Source organism: Vipera ursinii, assembly GCF_947247035.1.
Source record: "Vipera ursinii genome assembly, chromosome: W".
NCBI classification, from domain to species: Eukaryota; Metazoa; Chordata; class Lepidosauria; order Squamata; family Viperidae; genus Vipera; species Vipera ursinii.
The window spans coordinates 35,545,131-35,561,942 of NC_139522.1; the positions used below are offsets into that span (position 1 = coordinate 35,545,131).

The 16,812-nt window shown below is 44.0% G+C and overlaps 1 protein-coding gene across 1 annotated transcript in view; it reads right to left on the reverse strand.

The window, feature by feature from the left end:
- Positions 1–16,812, reverse strand: part of LOC310648259 (cullin-2-like) — a 261,274-nt gene that overhangs the window by 212,721 nt on the left and 31,741 nt on the right. Inside the window, exon 2 of the mRNA XM_083376009.1 lies at positions 8,782–8,920. Coding sequence (XP_083232135.1) covers positions 8,782–8,900 — 119 coding nt within the window. The 5' untranslated portion in view covers positions 8,901–8,920. The remainder of the gene's footprint in view (positions 1–8,781; positions 8,921–16,812) is intronic.

Below are 16,812 nucleotides of genomic sequence, written 5' to 3' on the forward strand. Positions count from 1 at the left end.
TCCCGTATTTTAATCAATAACATCTCCAATGTTAAAACAAATAATAGAGGTGATAACGGACACCCCTGCCTTGTGCCCTTTTCAATATTACATACTTCGGTCAGACTGTTATTTACTATTATACAGGCTGTTTGCTTTTGATATAATGCCCTAATTGGTTGTAAAAATTTATCCCCAAAATTCATTTTATCTAATACTTTCATCAAGAATTGCCAATCCAATTGATCAAAGGCTTTTTCAGCATCCAAGAAAATCAGCGCTGCAGGGATCTGTTTGTCTCTTTCCAAAAATTCCAACAAATCAACTATATGCCTCACATTATTTTTCATTTGTCTACCACTTATAAACCCAGTTTGGTCACCATGAATTACCTGTTGCAGTACCCTGATTAATCTGTTAGCTAAAACCTTAGCAAATATCTTGTAGTCCGTATTCAAAAGTGATATTGGTCTATAGTTTCTTGCTTGAGTGACATCCTGATCTTCCTTCGGAATCAAAGAAATAAAAGCAGTTTTCCAAGACGGAGGCACCCCTCCTCCCATTTGAATTGTCTGAAACAATTCCCTTAATGGCTTTATCATCTCAAACTGTAAATTTTTATAATACACAGAAGTCAACCCATCCGTCCCTGGCGCTTTGCCCACTTTCAATTGTTTAATTGCTAAAAGAATTTCTTCCTCAGTTATCAATTGATTCATCTCTTCCTTTTGTTCTTGTGTAAGAACCGGAATACTAGCATTCCTCAAATATACATCAATATCTGCTTCGTTAATCTTATCTCTAGCATATAATTTAGAATAAAAGTCCACAAAAGTTTCCTTAATAAGGTTCTGTTGATACACTACCTTACCCTTGTGTTCTATTTTATCTATATTAGAAGCCCTTTGCTTCTTCCTTAACAAATCAGCTAACCATCTACCTGGTTTATTGGCATTACAAAAAGTATTATGTCTAGCAAACCGTAGATTAGTTGCCACCTGATCAGCCATCAACTTATCAAACTGTCCCCTTAATAAATTAATAACCTCTTTAATTTTCACATCCGATGGATTCAAAATTAAGGCCTTTTCTTTTTCCCTAATTTCATTCTCTAATTCTTTCCTCCTAAATTCCAGATTACGTCTATATTTGTTATTCAAATATATTAACACACCTCTCATGTAAGCTTTACTAGCATCCCAAACCATTTCCATAGAAGTACCCTTATTCATATTAGTTTAAAAAAAAAAACCTTCATCTGTTTTTTACATTCTTCCACATTTTCCTGATTTCTAAACAGGTTCTCATTTAGACGCCAGGAGAGCCTATCTCTATTATCCTTGTCAATCTCTAGCCAGACTGGACTATGGTCAGACATAGTTCTTGGACAGATCTTTATCTTCTTAATCCTAGAAAAGAAATCATTGGTAATTAATAGAAAGTCAATCCTAGAAAAAGATTGATGTCTATCAGAAAAAAAAGTATAATCCTTTTCTTGCAAATTCCTTTCTCTCCAAATATCTCACAGCTCCAAATCATCTTTCATCTCAAAAAAGGATTTAGGCAATTTAGCATGACTTGGAGTACTTCTAAAAGAACCACTCTTGTCCATTTGTACATCCAAGACACCATTCCAGTCTCCCATAAAAATAAAAGATTTATAATCCAACTGAGTAATCTTGCTGTGTAGTAAACTATAAAAGTCTGCTTGTTGTTGATTAGGAGCATATAATCCAACCAGAAGCGGTTTTTTGCCTTCTATTAACAAATCTATTATAACGTATCTTCCTTGTTTATCTGCTTCAATTAACTCCGCTGTCAAAGTATTCTTAATATAAACAACCACTCCATTCTTCTTATTCATTGCAGAGGCAATAAATTGTGTACCCAGTCTTGAATTTAATAAGTACTTTTGGTCCATGACTCTAATATGTGTTTCTTGTAAGCAAATAACATCAATCTTAAATTGCTTTAAATACTGAAAGATTTTCTTTCTCTTCTGTGGTAAATTTAAGCCATTAACATTCCAAGTTAAAAGCTTAGTCGCCATCCTTAGCGACCCGAAGCTTTTGGAGCGCTTCTTCCAAAATCCCCTTTACATTCTTAGGTCGCGCCCCTCCCACAGCTTCGCTATAGGTACGCTTTGGAGGTTCCATGACTTTCTGCTGGTCTTGTTCTTGCTCTCGTCTCATTTGTCTCAAAGCAGCACGCGTCATCCTCTGGTCTCTAGCTTCTTCCGATGATACTGAAATATGATCCACTCCTGTAGCTTTCTCATCTGTCTGCGTTGTTCCTTCAGCACCTTGAGGCTCTCCCTCGCCATTCTTCTTTGTAGATTCCAAAAGTGGTATGGGGGTTGCTTTTAAAACATTACTATAAAAATCACGTGCCTGCATCCCTGTAGTAAGACGATGTCTCGTGCCTTCATGCATCACCACCATACCCACTGGTATCTCCCATCTGAACTTAATATCACGTCGCCTGAGCTCTTGTGCTAAAAAAGCAAACTCCTTTCTTCTCCTTAAAATTCTTGGAGGGATCTCTTTTAAAACCAGGACTTCTTGCTCAGCAATTACAAATTTAGTGTTGTAGGAGGCTTGAATGACTTCATTTCTAATTGCTCTCTTTGTAAAATAAACCACCACATCTCTGGGTAGTTTCCTTTGTCTTGCAATCCACGAATTGACACAAAAATTTTTATCTATGTCTTCCACAATTCCATCTGCTGGCCGCCCCAGCACCCCTTCCAGAGCCTCAGAGACTATTTCCTTCAAATTTTCTTTAGGATTTTCTTTTAAGCCTCTGATCCTCACAGCAAACTCCACCAAGATCAAGTCACTGTCGATTTTATCCACCACATTCTCAGTCTCTGACATTTTTGCATCTAATCTGATATTGTTTTGGCTGAGATCTTCCACTCTTTCATCCAAACGCTCGATACATATAGCCATGCCTTGAAATGCAAGCAAAATGTCCGCCCTTATTTCTGTTAACTTCTCATCCAGCTTTTCATCCATAACCTCAGCTAGTTTTTCTGTTAACTTCTCATCCAGCTTTTCATCTATAATCTCAGCTAATTGCTGCGATTGCTTTTCCAAAGCTTCTTGCATCACATTCTGCAAATCTTTAACTGTCAGGGCTGGTATAGGTGCAGGTGCAGGGGGCAATAAAGCTTGCAACGAAGACTGCTGCACCGGGGAAGCCCCCACGCTTCTAAGAACTTTAGAAGATTTAGCCGCCATTTTCACCCACTATTGCCTGCTACGCACTTTCACTTTCAAAGTTTGCAAAGTCCATTGAGCTAAAGATCAAAAGTCCACTTTCACCTGAATCTCCTGTATCGCTCTGCCTGCATCCTCATTCTCCAGAGTTCTTTCCTGCTGGCAGGGATGGTTGCAAACGCCCTGTTCTGCTCCTAAAAGCCCGGAGCAGAAAGGCCGCGCAGCCCGGAGCAAACACAGGCTTCGGGGGGGCTCAATCCTTCAGCTGTGGCGGCCCCGGAGAGCTCTACCCCTACCTGGGTACTCGCCCCCTCCTCTTCTCCCGAGGAGGGGGCTTCCGAACCGCCGAAACAGCTGATCGGCGCTGTTTTCGGTGATTCTACGAAGCCGCGGGGCTGACAGCCTGCAAATGGCTGTCTCCGGCGACGCCTTGCCACCCGGAAGTCCAACCTAGCTATAGAATTTCAACAAGTCTGTTAGAATACTTGCCTTTCTTGAGGCTAGAAAGGCTGATCCTATTGCTCAAATTTTGCCTATCCTGTGCCAACATAGTCATCATCTGACGGACAAAATCGCTCAGATCCGGGCCGGTTTGGACTCTGACTGGGCAGAGTCTGATGTGGAGGAATCGGATGGTCTTGAGCATGTTATCTGGACTGAGTTCGATCCTGTTTCCCCTGATGATGTGGACAAGATGATGAGGAGGCTGAGCTCCACCACCTGTTTGTTGGACCCGTGCCCCTCCTGGCTGGTTTATGCGGCTCGGGAGGAGACACGATGCTGGTTCCAGGCAGTAATAACTGCTTCCTTGAAGGAGGGTGTCTTCCCCGCCTCCCTGAAGGAGGCAGTGGTGAGACCCCTCCTCAAGAAGCCTGCCCTGGACCCAGCTGTTTTAAATAACTATCATCCAGTCTCCAACCTCCGCTTTCTGGCGAAGGTTGTTGAGAGTGTGGTGGCTCATCAGCTTCCTCTGTTCCTGGATGAAACTGATTATCTGGACCCGTACCAATCGGGTTTCAGGCCCGGGCACAGCACGGAGACGGCATTGGTCGCGCTGGTGAATGATCTCTGGAGGGCTCGGGACAGGGGTTGTTCCTCTGTCCTAGTCCTATTAGATCTCTCAGCGGCTTTCGATACCATCGACCACGGTATCCTACTGCGGCGTCTCAGGGGGTTGGGAGTGGGAGGCACTGTTTTGCGGTAGTTCTCCTCCTATCTCCTGGGCCGCTCGCAGTCGGTGTTGACGGGAGGGCAGAGGTCCGCCCCGAGGCCTCTCGTTTGTGGAGTTCCTCAGGGGTCGGTTCTCTCGCCCCTCCTGTTCAACATCTATATGAAGCCGCTGGGCGAGATCATTCGTGGTTTCAGGGTGGGGTATCATCAGTACGCTGATGATACCCAACTTTTTTTCTCCACCCCAAACCAACCCAGCGATGCCCTCGCCGTGATGTCCCGTTGCCTGGAAGCGGTCCGGGTCTGGATGGGGAGAAACAGGCTTCGTCTCAATCCTGCCAAGACTGAGTGGCTGTGCATACCGGCATCTCGGGTCAACCAGACTATTCCATCTCTAACGATGAGGGGTGAGGTGTTACCCCCCGTTGATAGGACTCGCAACTTGGGCGTCGTCCTGGATTCGCGGCTCAATTTTGAAGATCATATAGGAGCCGTGACCAGGGGGGCTTTTGCCCAGGTTCGCCTGGTGCACCAGTTGCGACCCTACCTGGACCGAGATGCCCTACGGACAGTCACTCATGCGCTCGTGACCTCCCATTTGGACTACTGCAACGCTCTCTACATGGGGCTGCCCTTGAGGACCACCCGGAGGCTTCAGCTGGTGCAGAATGCGGCCGCGCGAGTCGTGATGGGGGTCTCCCGATACTCCCATGTAACACCTCTGCTCCGCGAGCTGCATTGGCTTCCGGTTGCCCTTCGGGTGAGATTCAAGGTGCTGGTGATGACCTATAAAGCCCTAAATGGCGAGGGTCCGGGATATTTGAGGGAACACCTGCTGCCAGCATCAAGCTCCCTTCGTCCAGTGCGCTCCCACAGGGAGGGTCTTCTCAGGGTGCCGCTGGTTAAAGATTGCCGGCGGGCAACACCCAGGGGTAGGGCCTTCTCAGTGGGCACGCCTGCCCTTTGGAACCAGCTGCCTGCGGAGCTTAGGACTGCCCCCGACCTCCGTTCATTCCGCCGGGACCTGAAGACCTGGCTCTTCAAGCTCTCTGGCCCAGGGTGAGAATTTTTTATTTTTTTAATTTTAACTGGGTTTTTATTTTTTTCCAGGGTTTCATTTAATCTTTTTAAATTTGTTTTAACTTTTGTATTGATTTTCTTTTAAATACCCTGTAAACCACCCTGAGTCCTTCAGGAAAGGGCGGTATATAAATCTAAATAAATACAAATACAAATACAAATAAAACTTTTCTTAGGGCTTGCTTAGCATTTGAGTGGGTTTTTAGCCTGTCTAGGTACCACTGCTGTGAAAATACAATACAGGGGGAAAGCAGATTTCTCAAAAAAAATATTTTGCTTCTGTGTTAAGTTGAAAACCACTCATTGTGTAGTTCAGAGATTACTATGGTCTTAATTCCTAAAAAAACCCACCCAATTTCTTCAAAGAATTTGGAACAACCTTGGAAAAAGATGATTGAGGAAGGATATAACACTTTTTATACACTTGAAAAGATATCTCATAAAGAAAGTCACAAAATATTTTTCCTTGTTCCAGAGTGCAGGGCAAAAAATAATAGCTTAAAACTACAGTTTGGTCTAGTGGTTAACGCTCAGGCTAGAAACCAGGAAATGGTGAGTTCTAGTCCCACATTAGGCATGAAAGCCAGCTGGGTGACTTTGGGCCAGTCACTCTCTCTCAGCCCAACCTACCTCATAAGGTTGTTGTTGTGGGGAAAATAGGAGGATGAAGGAGTATTATATATGTTCACCACCTTGAGTTACTTATGAAACAGTAAAGGTGGGATAAAAATCTAATAAATGATTCTAACTAAAAGACAGAAAAAACTTCCTAACACAGTAGGTTGACAATACAACTAATTACCAAGACTGATGATGTTAGTCACCTTGCAGCAAGATGGGCGGCAAACAAATTTAATAAATATTTATTGCTATGTTCAAATGGAGGTTAGAGCCTTATCCAAGGGGCAGGACTTGACTGTCTGAATAGTCTCTTTCAATTGTACGGTTCTACAAATACTGTGGTAAATAAATAACAAGATTTTGTGAAAACTGATTCAATGTCCAGGCGGGTGGTGGTGGTGGTGGTTCACAAAGGATGTGCAAAAAGAAATGGTCTTATTTGGTAATGCATAAATGAGATGGCAGAATTGAGTTTTAAAAGAGCCCCTTAGTGTGGAAAAAAATCAACACTTTTGTGGTAACTCGGACCCCACTTAATGCATAAAAACAGTTATAAAATTTTATAAACTGAATTCATAAAACATTCAGTTATTTCTAGAAACAGACTTAAGTTGTCATACATCTGCTGGGAGAGTGGCACAAACATACCAGGGCCAGAAATATCTCATTTCTAAATAGGTTCAGACAGAGGAGATGCGAAGGTCAAAAGGTAAAGAGAAAATGAATTCATGCTTTAAATAAAACCTGCCAAGTGGCCTTCCATTGCTCTTTTCCAAAAGATTGGAAACTATACTGGGACACAATGTCTGAAGCATACTTGTTCTTGCTTTTAGTTTCACAAGGAGCATTTCTTAAGAGGAATTAAAATCTATGGTATATCTAAACATTGCTTCCATCTGATTAAAGAGACTGAAATAATCTACAGTGGCTATAAAAAGTCTACACACCCCTGTTAAAATGCCAGGTATTTGAGATGTAAAAAATCAGACCAAGATAAATCACTTCAGAATTTTTCCCACCTTTAATATAGCATATAAACTGTATGATTCAATTGAAAAACAAACAAACCTCTTTTTTTGGGGGGGGGGGATAAAACACAACATGCACACCCTTAAACTAATACTTTGTTGAAGCACCTTTTGATTTTATGACAGCATTTAGTCTTTTGGGGTAGGAGCCTATCAGCACAGCACATCTTGCCTTGGGAATCTTTGCCCACTCTTCCTTGCAAAAGTGCTTCAAATCTGAGAGATTAAAAGGGCATCTCCTGTGCACAGCCCTCTTCAGGTCACCCCACAGATTTTCAACTGGATTCAGGTCCAGGCTCTGCCTGGGCCATTCCAAAACTTTTATCTTCTGGTGAAGCCATTCTTCTGTTGTTTTGGAGGAATGCTTTGGGATGTTGTCATGTTAAAAGGTGAAATTCCTCTTCATCTCCAGCATTTTAGCAGGGGCCTGAAGGTTTTGTCAAAACTGACTGATATTTGGAACGGTTCATAATTCCCTCTACCTCGACTAAAGCCCCAGTTCCAGCTGAAGAAAAGCAACCTCAAAGCATAATGCTGCCACCACCACGCTTCACTGTGGGTATGGTGTACCTTTGGTGATGCACAGTGTTATTTTTGTGCCAAACATACTTTTTGGAATTATGGTCTGATGAGACCAAGGTTGAACTTTTTGGCCATAACACATTTCCCCACATGCTTTTCTCAGACTTGATGTAGGTCTTTGCAAAATGTAGCCAGACTTGGATGTTTTTCTTTGTAAGAAAAGTCTTCTATCTTGCCACCCTACCCAACAGCCCAGACATATGAAGACTATGGGAAATTGTTGTCACATGTAGTACACAAACAGTATTTGCCAGAAATTCCTGCAGCTTCTTTAATGTTGCTGTTGTCCTCTTGGCAACTTCTTGGACCAGTTTTCTTGTTTTTTTCATCAATTTTGGAGGGACATAATTCTTGGTAATGTCTTTGTTGTGCTGTATGTTCTCCACTTGTTAATGACTGTCTTCACTGTGTTCCGTGGTATATCCAATGCCTTGGAAATGTTTTTGTACCCTTCTCCTGACTGATGCCTTCCAATGAGATCCCTTTGATGCTTTGTCAGCATTTTACAGCTCTTTTACTGTAAGAGGCAACTGAGAAAATGTCACAGAAATCCTACTAGAACAGCCAAACTTTATATGGGCTTGATCAGAGTCACTTTAATTGATGGCAGGTGTGTACTGACTACTACAGTATCATTTCCTCCAGAGCACACAATCCTCCAATTCTAGCTAGTGTAGCTTTCTTCAAAATAATTCAAAATTATTTTGTGCTTTCTGGTTGGACCAGAAAAAAGCTGAACAGTACTTCAGATGAGGTTAGCAGGAACAGCCAGAACTGGTGGGTTTGCTTAGAACCACATTTTCTTTCCTCACAGCTAAATAGAAACTGCATTTTATGTTCAGAACAGACAGGATAGAATCATATACTAAACACACTTTTCAGTTTAGACATATTTACCATTCTTAGCAAATTATTAGGCTTTGCTTAATCTACTGTATGTACCATATCTGGATTTTAACAGAGGTTGTGTTACAAAACCTATTAGTGCTAGGGTTAATGCTGAATGTGTAATATTCCAGCTCTAATTTCTGTAAAGAAATCAATTCCTGTACATCATTTAATCCTTTGTAATCAATATCTGTCTTCTAATAAAAGGATACGAAAAGCGATCATTCCATGTAGCTCTTTCAACATAATCCAACATAACAACAGCTTTAATAGTTGTGAGAAGCTTGTTCCATGTTTCATCAAAATCAACTACTCGTGGTTTCAAGGACATTGTGGGTAGTTAAAATGAATCTGAAAAAAAAATCCAAATTATTAATTATATTTGCTGCAAAATATGACTATATTATTTTTCAAAGATCACTCTTATTTTTTGTTAAAATATCTATGCCATAAACATCCTGTATTATTAGAAAGGCTGATGTTTTTCAGGTATTTCCTGTGAACTTTACTATTAAATTTACTATTTACTACTACTGAAAAGTTGCAATCATCTGTTTGGCTATTGGTCCTTAAATCATATGATCATTACTACTGCCAGGTGAATTACAAAATGATAAGTGAGGGGAAAATATTTTGGTGAAACTTGAATAGATCAACTTCAAGCTAAATTTTTAGGTGAAAGAAAATATAAAAATAACATAATATCAAGAAAAACAGCTTGTTTCAACTTATCTTTAGCAATAGAAAATGAAATCTGAATATCAGGTTGGATATTACAAGAATTTAATTGAAACAAATAGTGAGGCTACTGAAGGTGCCCTTAAATTTAATTTTTAGGAATTCTGGAATAGGTAACCCCAACATTAATCACTGGGGTAAAGAACCTGTGGCTCTCCAAATGATGCTGAATCCCAACCTTTGTGAGCAATTAGTAATTTAGTAGGACTCATGTTCTGCACTTGCAATGAGGTAGTTGCTTAATCCTTAATCATGTAATTTAGTAGAAAACGCTAAGAAAATACTAAGAAATGGACAGTAAGAATATAAGATGCATCAATCAGTTTTATGGAGTCCAAAATTGTGTTTCCAACAGTAGCAACAGCACTTAGACTTATATACCGCTTCACAGTGCTTTACAGCCCTCTCTAAGCGGTTTATAGAGTCAGCATATTGCCCCCAACAATCTGGGTCCTCATTTTACCGATCTTGGAAGGATGGAAGGCTGAGCCAGTCAGGATCGAAGGAATCAAACTCCTGGCAATGTGAGCAGAGTTAGCCTACAATACTGTATTCTAACCACTGTGCCACTGCATTCTAACCACTGCGCTCTTGGAACAACTACCAGTAGTAGCCAGCTAGATGCTCCTGAGTGACTCACAAGCACAGCCAAATGATAACAATATCCTTCACTTACACATAGTATTAAAAGGTATGCAAACTATAATATACAATAGAAGCTTTGCTTAGCTAAACTTGAGTTTACACATAGTAATGAGATCTACTGATGAAGATTTATGAAGTGCATGGAGAAATTATAGGGATACAAAATGTACAATTCTGTGAACATGAAAAAAATATATCCGAATGGACTATTTCTACACTTCTTTATGAGGGGTCCTTGGTGCTCTCTGAGCTTGGTTGTTTCCTTGCAGATGTTTCATTACCCAAAGTAGGTAACATCATCATGGACCGATCATGGACCGATCATTACCTCCTGCGGCTGGTCTTCCGTCTTGCCACCCCCCACCGTGGGGATGCGGAACCAACTAGATGGTACCGCCCCAGGCGCTTAATGGACCCTGATAGGTTCCAGGCAGCGCTGGGTTCCCCACCTGCCTCCGTTGCTCACAACTCGGCGGATGCCTTAGTGGAAGCCTGGGAAAGGGCAGCCACTGAGGCACTTGACCGAGTTGTACCCTTGCGGCCCCTGACCCGGTGCAGATCCCAACGAGCTCCATGGTTTTCCGCGGAGCTCCGGGAGATGAAGCGTCGGAAACGGGGCCTAGAGAGCTGTTGGAGGTCCAGCCGATCCGAATCCGACCGGTTGCGACTAAGAACCTATATTAGGTCTTATCTCGCAGCGATGAGGGCGGCAAGGTGTAATTACTTCTCTGCCCTCATCGCGTCCGCAGATAATCGCCCGGCCACCCTGTTTAGGGTGACTCGCTCCCTCCTTAATCAGGAGGTGAGGGAGGATCCCTTGCAGGGTCGTGCCGAGGAGTTTGGTCAACATCTGTGGGATAAAATCGCTCGGATTCGGACCGGTCTGGACTCCAGCTGGGCAGAGTCCGACGATCAGGACACGGGCGGTCTTGTCAATGTTATCTGGGAGGAGTTTGATTCTGTGACCCCTGAGGAAGTGGACAGGATTATGGGGAGGTTGAGCTCCACCACATGTTTATTGGACCCGTGCCCTTCCTGGCTGGCTTATGCAGCTAGGGAGAGGACACGAGGCTGGTTCCAGGCAGTTATATCTGCTTCTTTGAGTGAGGGTAATTTCCCCACCGTCTTGAAGGAGGTGGTGGTGAGACCTCTCCTCAAGAAGCCTGCCTTGGACCCAGCTGTGTTAAACAACTTTCGTCCAGTCTCCAACCTTCGCTTTCTTGCGAAGGTTGTTGAGAGTGTGGTGGCGCATCAGCTCCCTCTGGTCCTGGATGAAGCGGATTATCTAGACCCGTCCCAATCGGGCTTCAGGCCCGGGTACAGCACGGAGACGGCATTGGTCGCTCTGGTGAATGATCTCTGGAGGGCTCGGGACAGAGGACATTCCTCTGTCCTAGTCCTATTAGACCTCTCGGCGGCTTTCGATACCATTGACCATGGTATCCTGCTGCGGCGTCTCAGGGGACTGGGAGTGGGGGGCACAGTTCTTCAGTGGTTCTCCTCCTATCTCCTGGGACGCTCGCAGTCGGTGTTGGCAGGGGGACAGAGGTCGACCCCAAGGGCTCTCGTTTGTGGAGTTCCTCAGGGATCGGTCCTCTCGCCTCTCCTGTTTAACATCTACATGAAACCGCTGGGTGAGATCATTCGTGGTTTTGGAGTTGGGTATCATCAATACGCCGATGATACCCAACTTTTTATTTCGACCCCAAACCACCCCAGTGATGCCCTCGCTGTGATGTCCCGTTGCCTGGAGGCGGTTCGGGTCTGGATGGGGAGGAACAGACTTCAGCTCAACCCTGACAAGACAGAGTGGCTGTACATTCCAGCATCCCGGGACATTCAAAATGTTCCATCTCTTTCTATGGGGGGTGAGTTTTTACCCCCCGTGGATAGGGCTCGCAACTTGGGAGTCCTCCTAGATTCATGGCTTACTATAGAAGATCATATAGTAGCCGTGACAAGGGGTCTTTCGCTCAGGTTCACCTGGTGCGTCAGTTGCGGCCCTATCTGGACCGGGATGCCCTGTGTACGGTCACTCATGCGCTCGTGACCTCTCGTCTGGACTACTGCAATGCTCTTTACATGGGGCTTCCCTTGAAGACCACTCGGAGGCTCCAACTGGTACAGAATGCGGCCGCGAAAGTTGTCTTGGGAGTTTCCCGGTACTCCCATGTTACACCTTTGCTCCGCGAGCTGCATTGGTTACCAGTTGTTTTCCGGGTGAGGTTCAAGGTCTTGGTGATGGTTTTTAAGTCCTTACATGGCATGGGTCCGGAATACCTCGGGGACCACCTGCTGCCGGCATCGACTCCCCTCCGCCCTGTGCGTTCCCACAGAGAGGGCCTCCTCAGGGTGCCTCCGGTCAGAGAATGCCGGCTGGTGGCCCCCAGGGGGAGGGCCTTCTCTGTGGGCGCCCCGGCTTTATGGAACCAACTGCCGGTTGAGCTCCGGATGGCACCGGATCTTCGCTCCTTCCGGCGCGGGTTAAAGACCCATTTATTCGAACAAGCTGGCCTGGCCTGATGGGGGAACGTGAGGGTTTTAATGGGTTTTATATTCTGATTGTCTTAATTGGGCAATTATTTAATCCTTTTTTTAACTTTTGTATTTCTATTTATATGCCCTGTTCACCGCCCTGAGTCCTTCGGGAGAAGGGCGGTATAAAAATTCAATAAATAATAATAATAATAATCAGTGCTACTAAGGAGTGGGGTTTGCTCTCAGTTTATAGCCTAGTGGCTTGCCCTGTCAGTGTAGGGGTGGTGGTCTTAGAGCAGAGGCCCCCAACCTTTTGCGCACCAGGGACCAGTGCCGTGGAGGAAGGTTTTTCTGCAGACCAGAGGTGGTATTGTTTTGAATACTGCCTGCATCCCGAGGATGGAGCTTTGGTTGTTTCTGCGGCCCGCTTACTGGCATGCTGCGGACCACTGCCGGTCAATGGACCGGGGGTTGGGGACCTCTGTCTTAGAGGTTCTTTGGTTGGGCTGTTTACTGTCAGCTTGTTTGGCAGTTCCTAGATTGGGGTGCTGTTTACTTCTTGATTGTTGGTCTGATGTTAATCTTGGAGTTAATCTATGCTCATCTGGGTGCTGATTGCTGATGGGGAGGTGCTTTGGTCTTTTTGTTCCTTTTTGGCTTGTTGATTGTCTCTTTTGCATACAGTAGTATATAGATGTTGTTTATGTGTCTACTGATGGCTAATTTGTCAGAGAGCCAAGCTTCTAGAAATTCCCTAGTGTTTTGGGACTTGGTCTAGAATGGTCAGTTTCCCAGTTGAAATTATGGTTAACTCTGTCCATATGTTGTGAAATTGAAGAGTTTTCATCATGTTTTCTGACTGCTAGTTGGTGTTCATGGATGTGTTCTGCCTGTCTTCTGCCTGTTTGACCTATGTAGTGGCTGTTGCACTCATTACGCTGGCCTCCCAACCTTCAGCTTTCCCAAACGTTTCTTATTGGCCTCTACGTGAATTACAGTGATGAGCACACTCTCCTGGTTCGCACAGGATGGCATGTGGGAGGTTTGGGAAACGCTATGATAGAGCTTTCACATATATCTTTTAGTATCTTGTTTTTGTAATGATCTCATAGGCACCTGAGAAGTTCTCACTACATATCCAATTATCACTATGTATCCTATTTTTTTGAGATTGATGGGGTTTATGTAATGTTGTATTTGGTATTCAGAAAAAGGAGGTGAATAAAGGTTCAGCGGGCAGTTGCTCAGGTTTTTTTTTTAGAGAGACGAGGCTGCCTGGCTGGTTCAGAGCATCTCTATCGACCCGGGTCTGAATTCTTTTCCCTACATCTGGTGCCCCGTGTGAGGCACACTGTAACATCTGGCTTACCTTCGCTCAGCAGGAGCTAAACGAATGCGTTCAACTATTCATTCCGGTATTAAGGAATCAACGAGGTAAGTATGGGGACTTCTCTTTCAACAGGACAGAAAAAACAGGTATCTGACCTTTGCTATTTGTTGACAAGGACTACGCAAACAGTTAAAGTCTATAAAGAGGATGTGGAAGAGCTGGTTAAGATGACTGGTAAGTTATGCCCTTGGTATCCTGCAGATGGGTCTCTTAGTCCCAATGATTGGCAAGAAATTGCGTAAAATTTGCATCGGGCTGCAACCACTCCAGTATCAGTACTACACACTTGGCAACTCTGCTGTAAAGCTATTACTGAGTTGTCCAATCCTCTCTTGTACCCTCCAAAATTAATAACTCCTGAGGCACCAATCCTGCACCCCCCAGACCCTCAGCCACCGCCGTCTTATAATAATTCTTCACGGCAGTGGAGCTCTGAGAATCAGCAAAATTTGGACCCTCAACAGCCTCAAACACAGACTGCTATTCAGCAAATGGTGCGGTCTGCATTGGCCTCTGGAAATTCAGAGGACGTCCAGGAGGCATTGCCATTAATGGCTGTCTGCCTCGTGGTCCGAAACGCTCAAAATCAGCGAGTCCATGAGTCTGTCCCATTTGCAGTTTACAAAGAGCTGAAAAGAAGTGTTACAGAAAATGGGTTGCCAGGACTTGTTATTGCCCCTGAGAAGGTTCAAATAAAACGTCCCTTCCTATATTTAGGTCATCGGATGCTTCAGTCTACTTCTTCTCCTTTTGTTCCAGCTTTGCGCATTCCATCTCATTTTACTCTGGTACAATTGCAAAGCTTTTTAGGTTATCTTAATTGGGCTAGACCATTTTTAGGGTTAACTACTGCTTTGTTGCGTCCACTTTTTATTGCCTTGCAAGGTCATTTAACCCCTGACGCACGGATTCCAGTCTCCACGGCGATGTGACATTGCCTTCATCAAATCAATTCTGCCCTTCGCAAAGTTATGGTTAATAGAGCTCCTCTTTTAGGATCGTTGTCTGCAGCGCTTTTGCACACTCCTTTACAGCCAACTGCTCTTATTCTTTCCTGAAACGCTTAAATCTATCTGCATTGTAGAATGGTTGTATTTGCCACACACACCAGCTAAAAATGTGTCTCCCATTGATGTGTTATATTCTGATCTTTTAATGAAGGTACGGCATCGCGCGCTCCAGTTAACTGGCTTTGATCCTTTAGTCATTCATTTGCCTTGCACCAAGGATCAGCATGATTTCTTTATGCAAATGTCTAATGCTTATGCGATTGCCTTTGTAGATTATGTGGGAGCTGTATTGTTTAACCCCCCCAAGGACCAACGTTTGGTTTTATTACAGGAATTGCCTTTTGTTTTTCAGTCTGCACAGGTTTCTACCCCTCTTCCTAATGCTATTACATTATTCACAGATGGATCTCGTACCCGTGGGGTGGTTGTTTGGCAAGTTAATGGCAAATGGCAAACTAAGTTTACAGCTTCTCAAACATCCGCCCAGCATGCTGAACTTGCTGCAGTGATTTTAGCTTTTCAATTACATGCTACAACTCCTTTTAATCTTATTGTGGATTCTCAATATGTTTACAATCTTTTAACCATATTGCATTTGCTTATCTATCCCCACTTTTGGACCATAACTTGCTTTCTCTATTCCTTACTTTTCAAACTCTCCTGCATGACCGTACTGCCCCATTTTTCGTTGCTCACATTCACTCCCATACAGGTTTTTCTGATACTATTTCTGATGGCAACCACAGAGCAGATGCTGCTCTCCACTCTTTTAAGGTGGCTTCACTTTTTACTGACCCTTTGACTAGCCATTCCTATTTTCACCAGAATGCTAAATCTCTTCGTGCTACCTTTAATATTCCACTTTCTCAGGCTCGTGATATTATCTCAGCCTGTCCTTCTTGCTCCTCCTCCCCCCTCTCTTTTCCCTTTGATGCTGTTAATCCAACAGGAACTGAGGCCAATGCTCTCTGGCAGATGGATGTTACACATGTTCCACACTTTTCTCCAGCTTATCTTCATGTTTCCATAGATACTTATTCTGGCTATGTGTGGGTTACCCCCCTTCGCGGCGAAACTGCCTCTCATGTTATTCAGCACCTTCTCGCTGACATGGCTGTCATGGGACGACCACTTGTCTTAAAGACAGACAACGCTCCTGCGTATACTTCTAATGCTTTTTCTCAATTTTGCAGCACTTGGGATATTTCTCTCTGACATGGCATTCCATACAATAGTTCAGGCCAAGCTATAGTGGAACGTGCACATCGTACATTTAAAACTTTGTTGTTTAAACATTTAAAAGAAAGGGGAATTACTCCTTCAGATCTTAAAACTTTGATTCCAGTATTGTTATTTACTTTGAATCATTTAACGATCACTAATCAAGCTTATACTCCTGCAGAGACATTTTAGGAAGGAGCTTCCCCTGGAACGACCACAAGTGCTATATAAGGAGCTGCCCGAGCCAACCTGGAAGGGACCAGCTGAATTGATAACTTGGGGAAGGGGGTATGCATCTGTTCTTACTCCTACAGGACCGGTGTGGGTGCCTGCCAGGTGTGTGAAGCCATTCCGAGCCAAACATGAGCTGGCACCAGAGGCTGAGCAGTCCGCTCCCAGAGTTCAATCCAGCCCTGACATTGGACCCGAACCCGATGGGTGAAACACCACGAAGGCGTAAAAGACCTTCAGGGCCAGCAGGAACTCAGCCACCAGTGACATGGGGAATGTTAAAAACACCCACTGCAGATGCCCTTCATGACCTTACTACTGCACAGCTAGAGCCGACCCCAGAACTATTCCTGTCGGCAATTATCGCGCGACTTAACACCAATTCAGCACTTGGACTGTTGCTGTGTTTTTTGGTTTTTATTCCTTCAGCTGTAGGAATTCATGAAGATTTAGCAAATAGAGGACAATTCAATTTGTGGCTACAACTGGCCAATATTTCTGGTCAGAGTAATTTTTGCTTAAAAATGTCT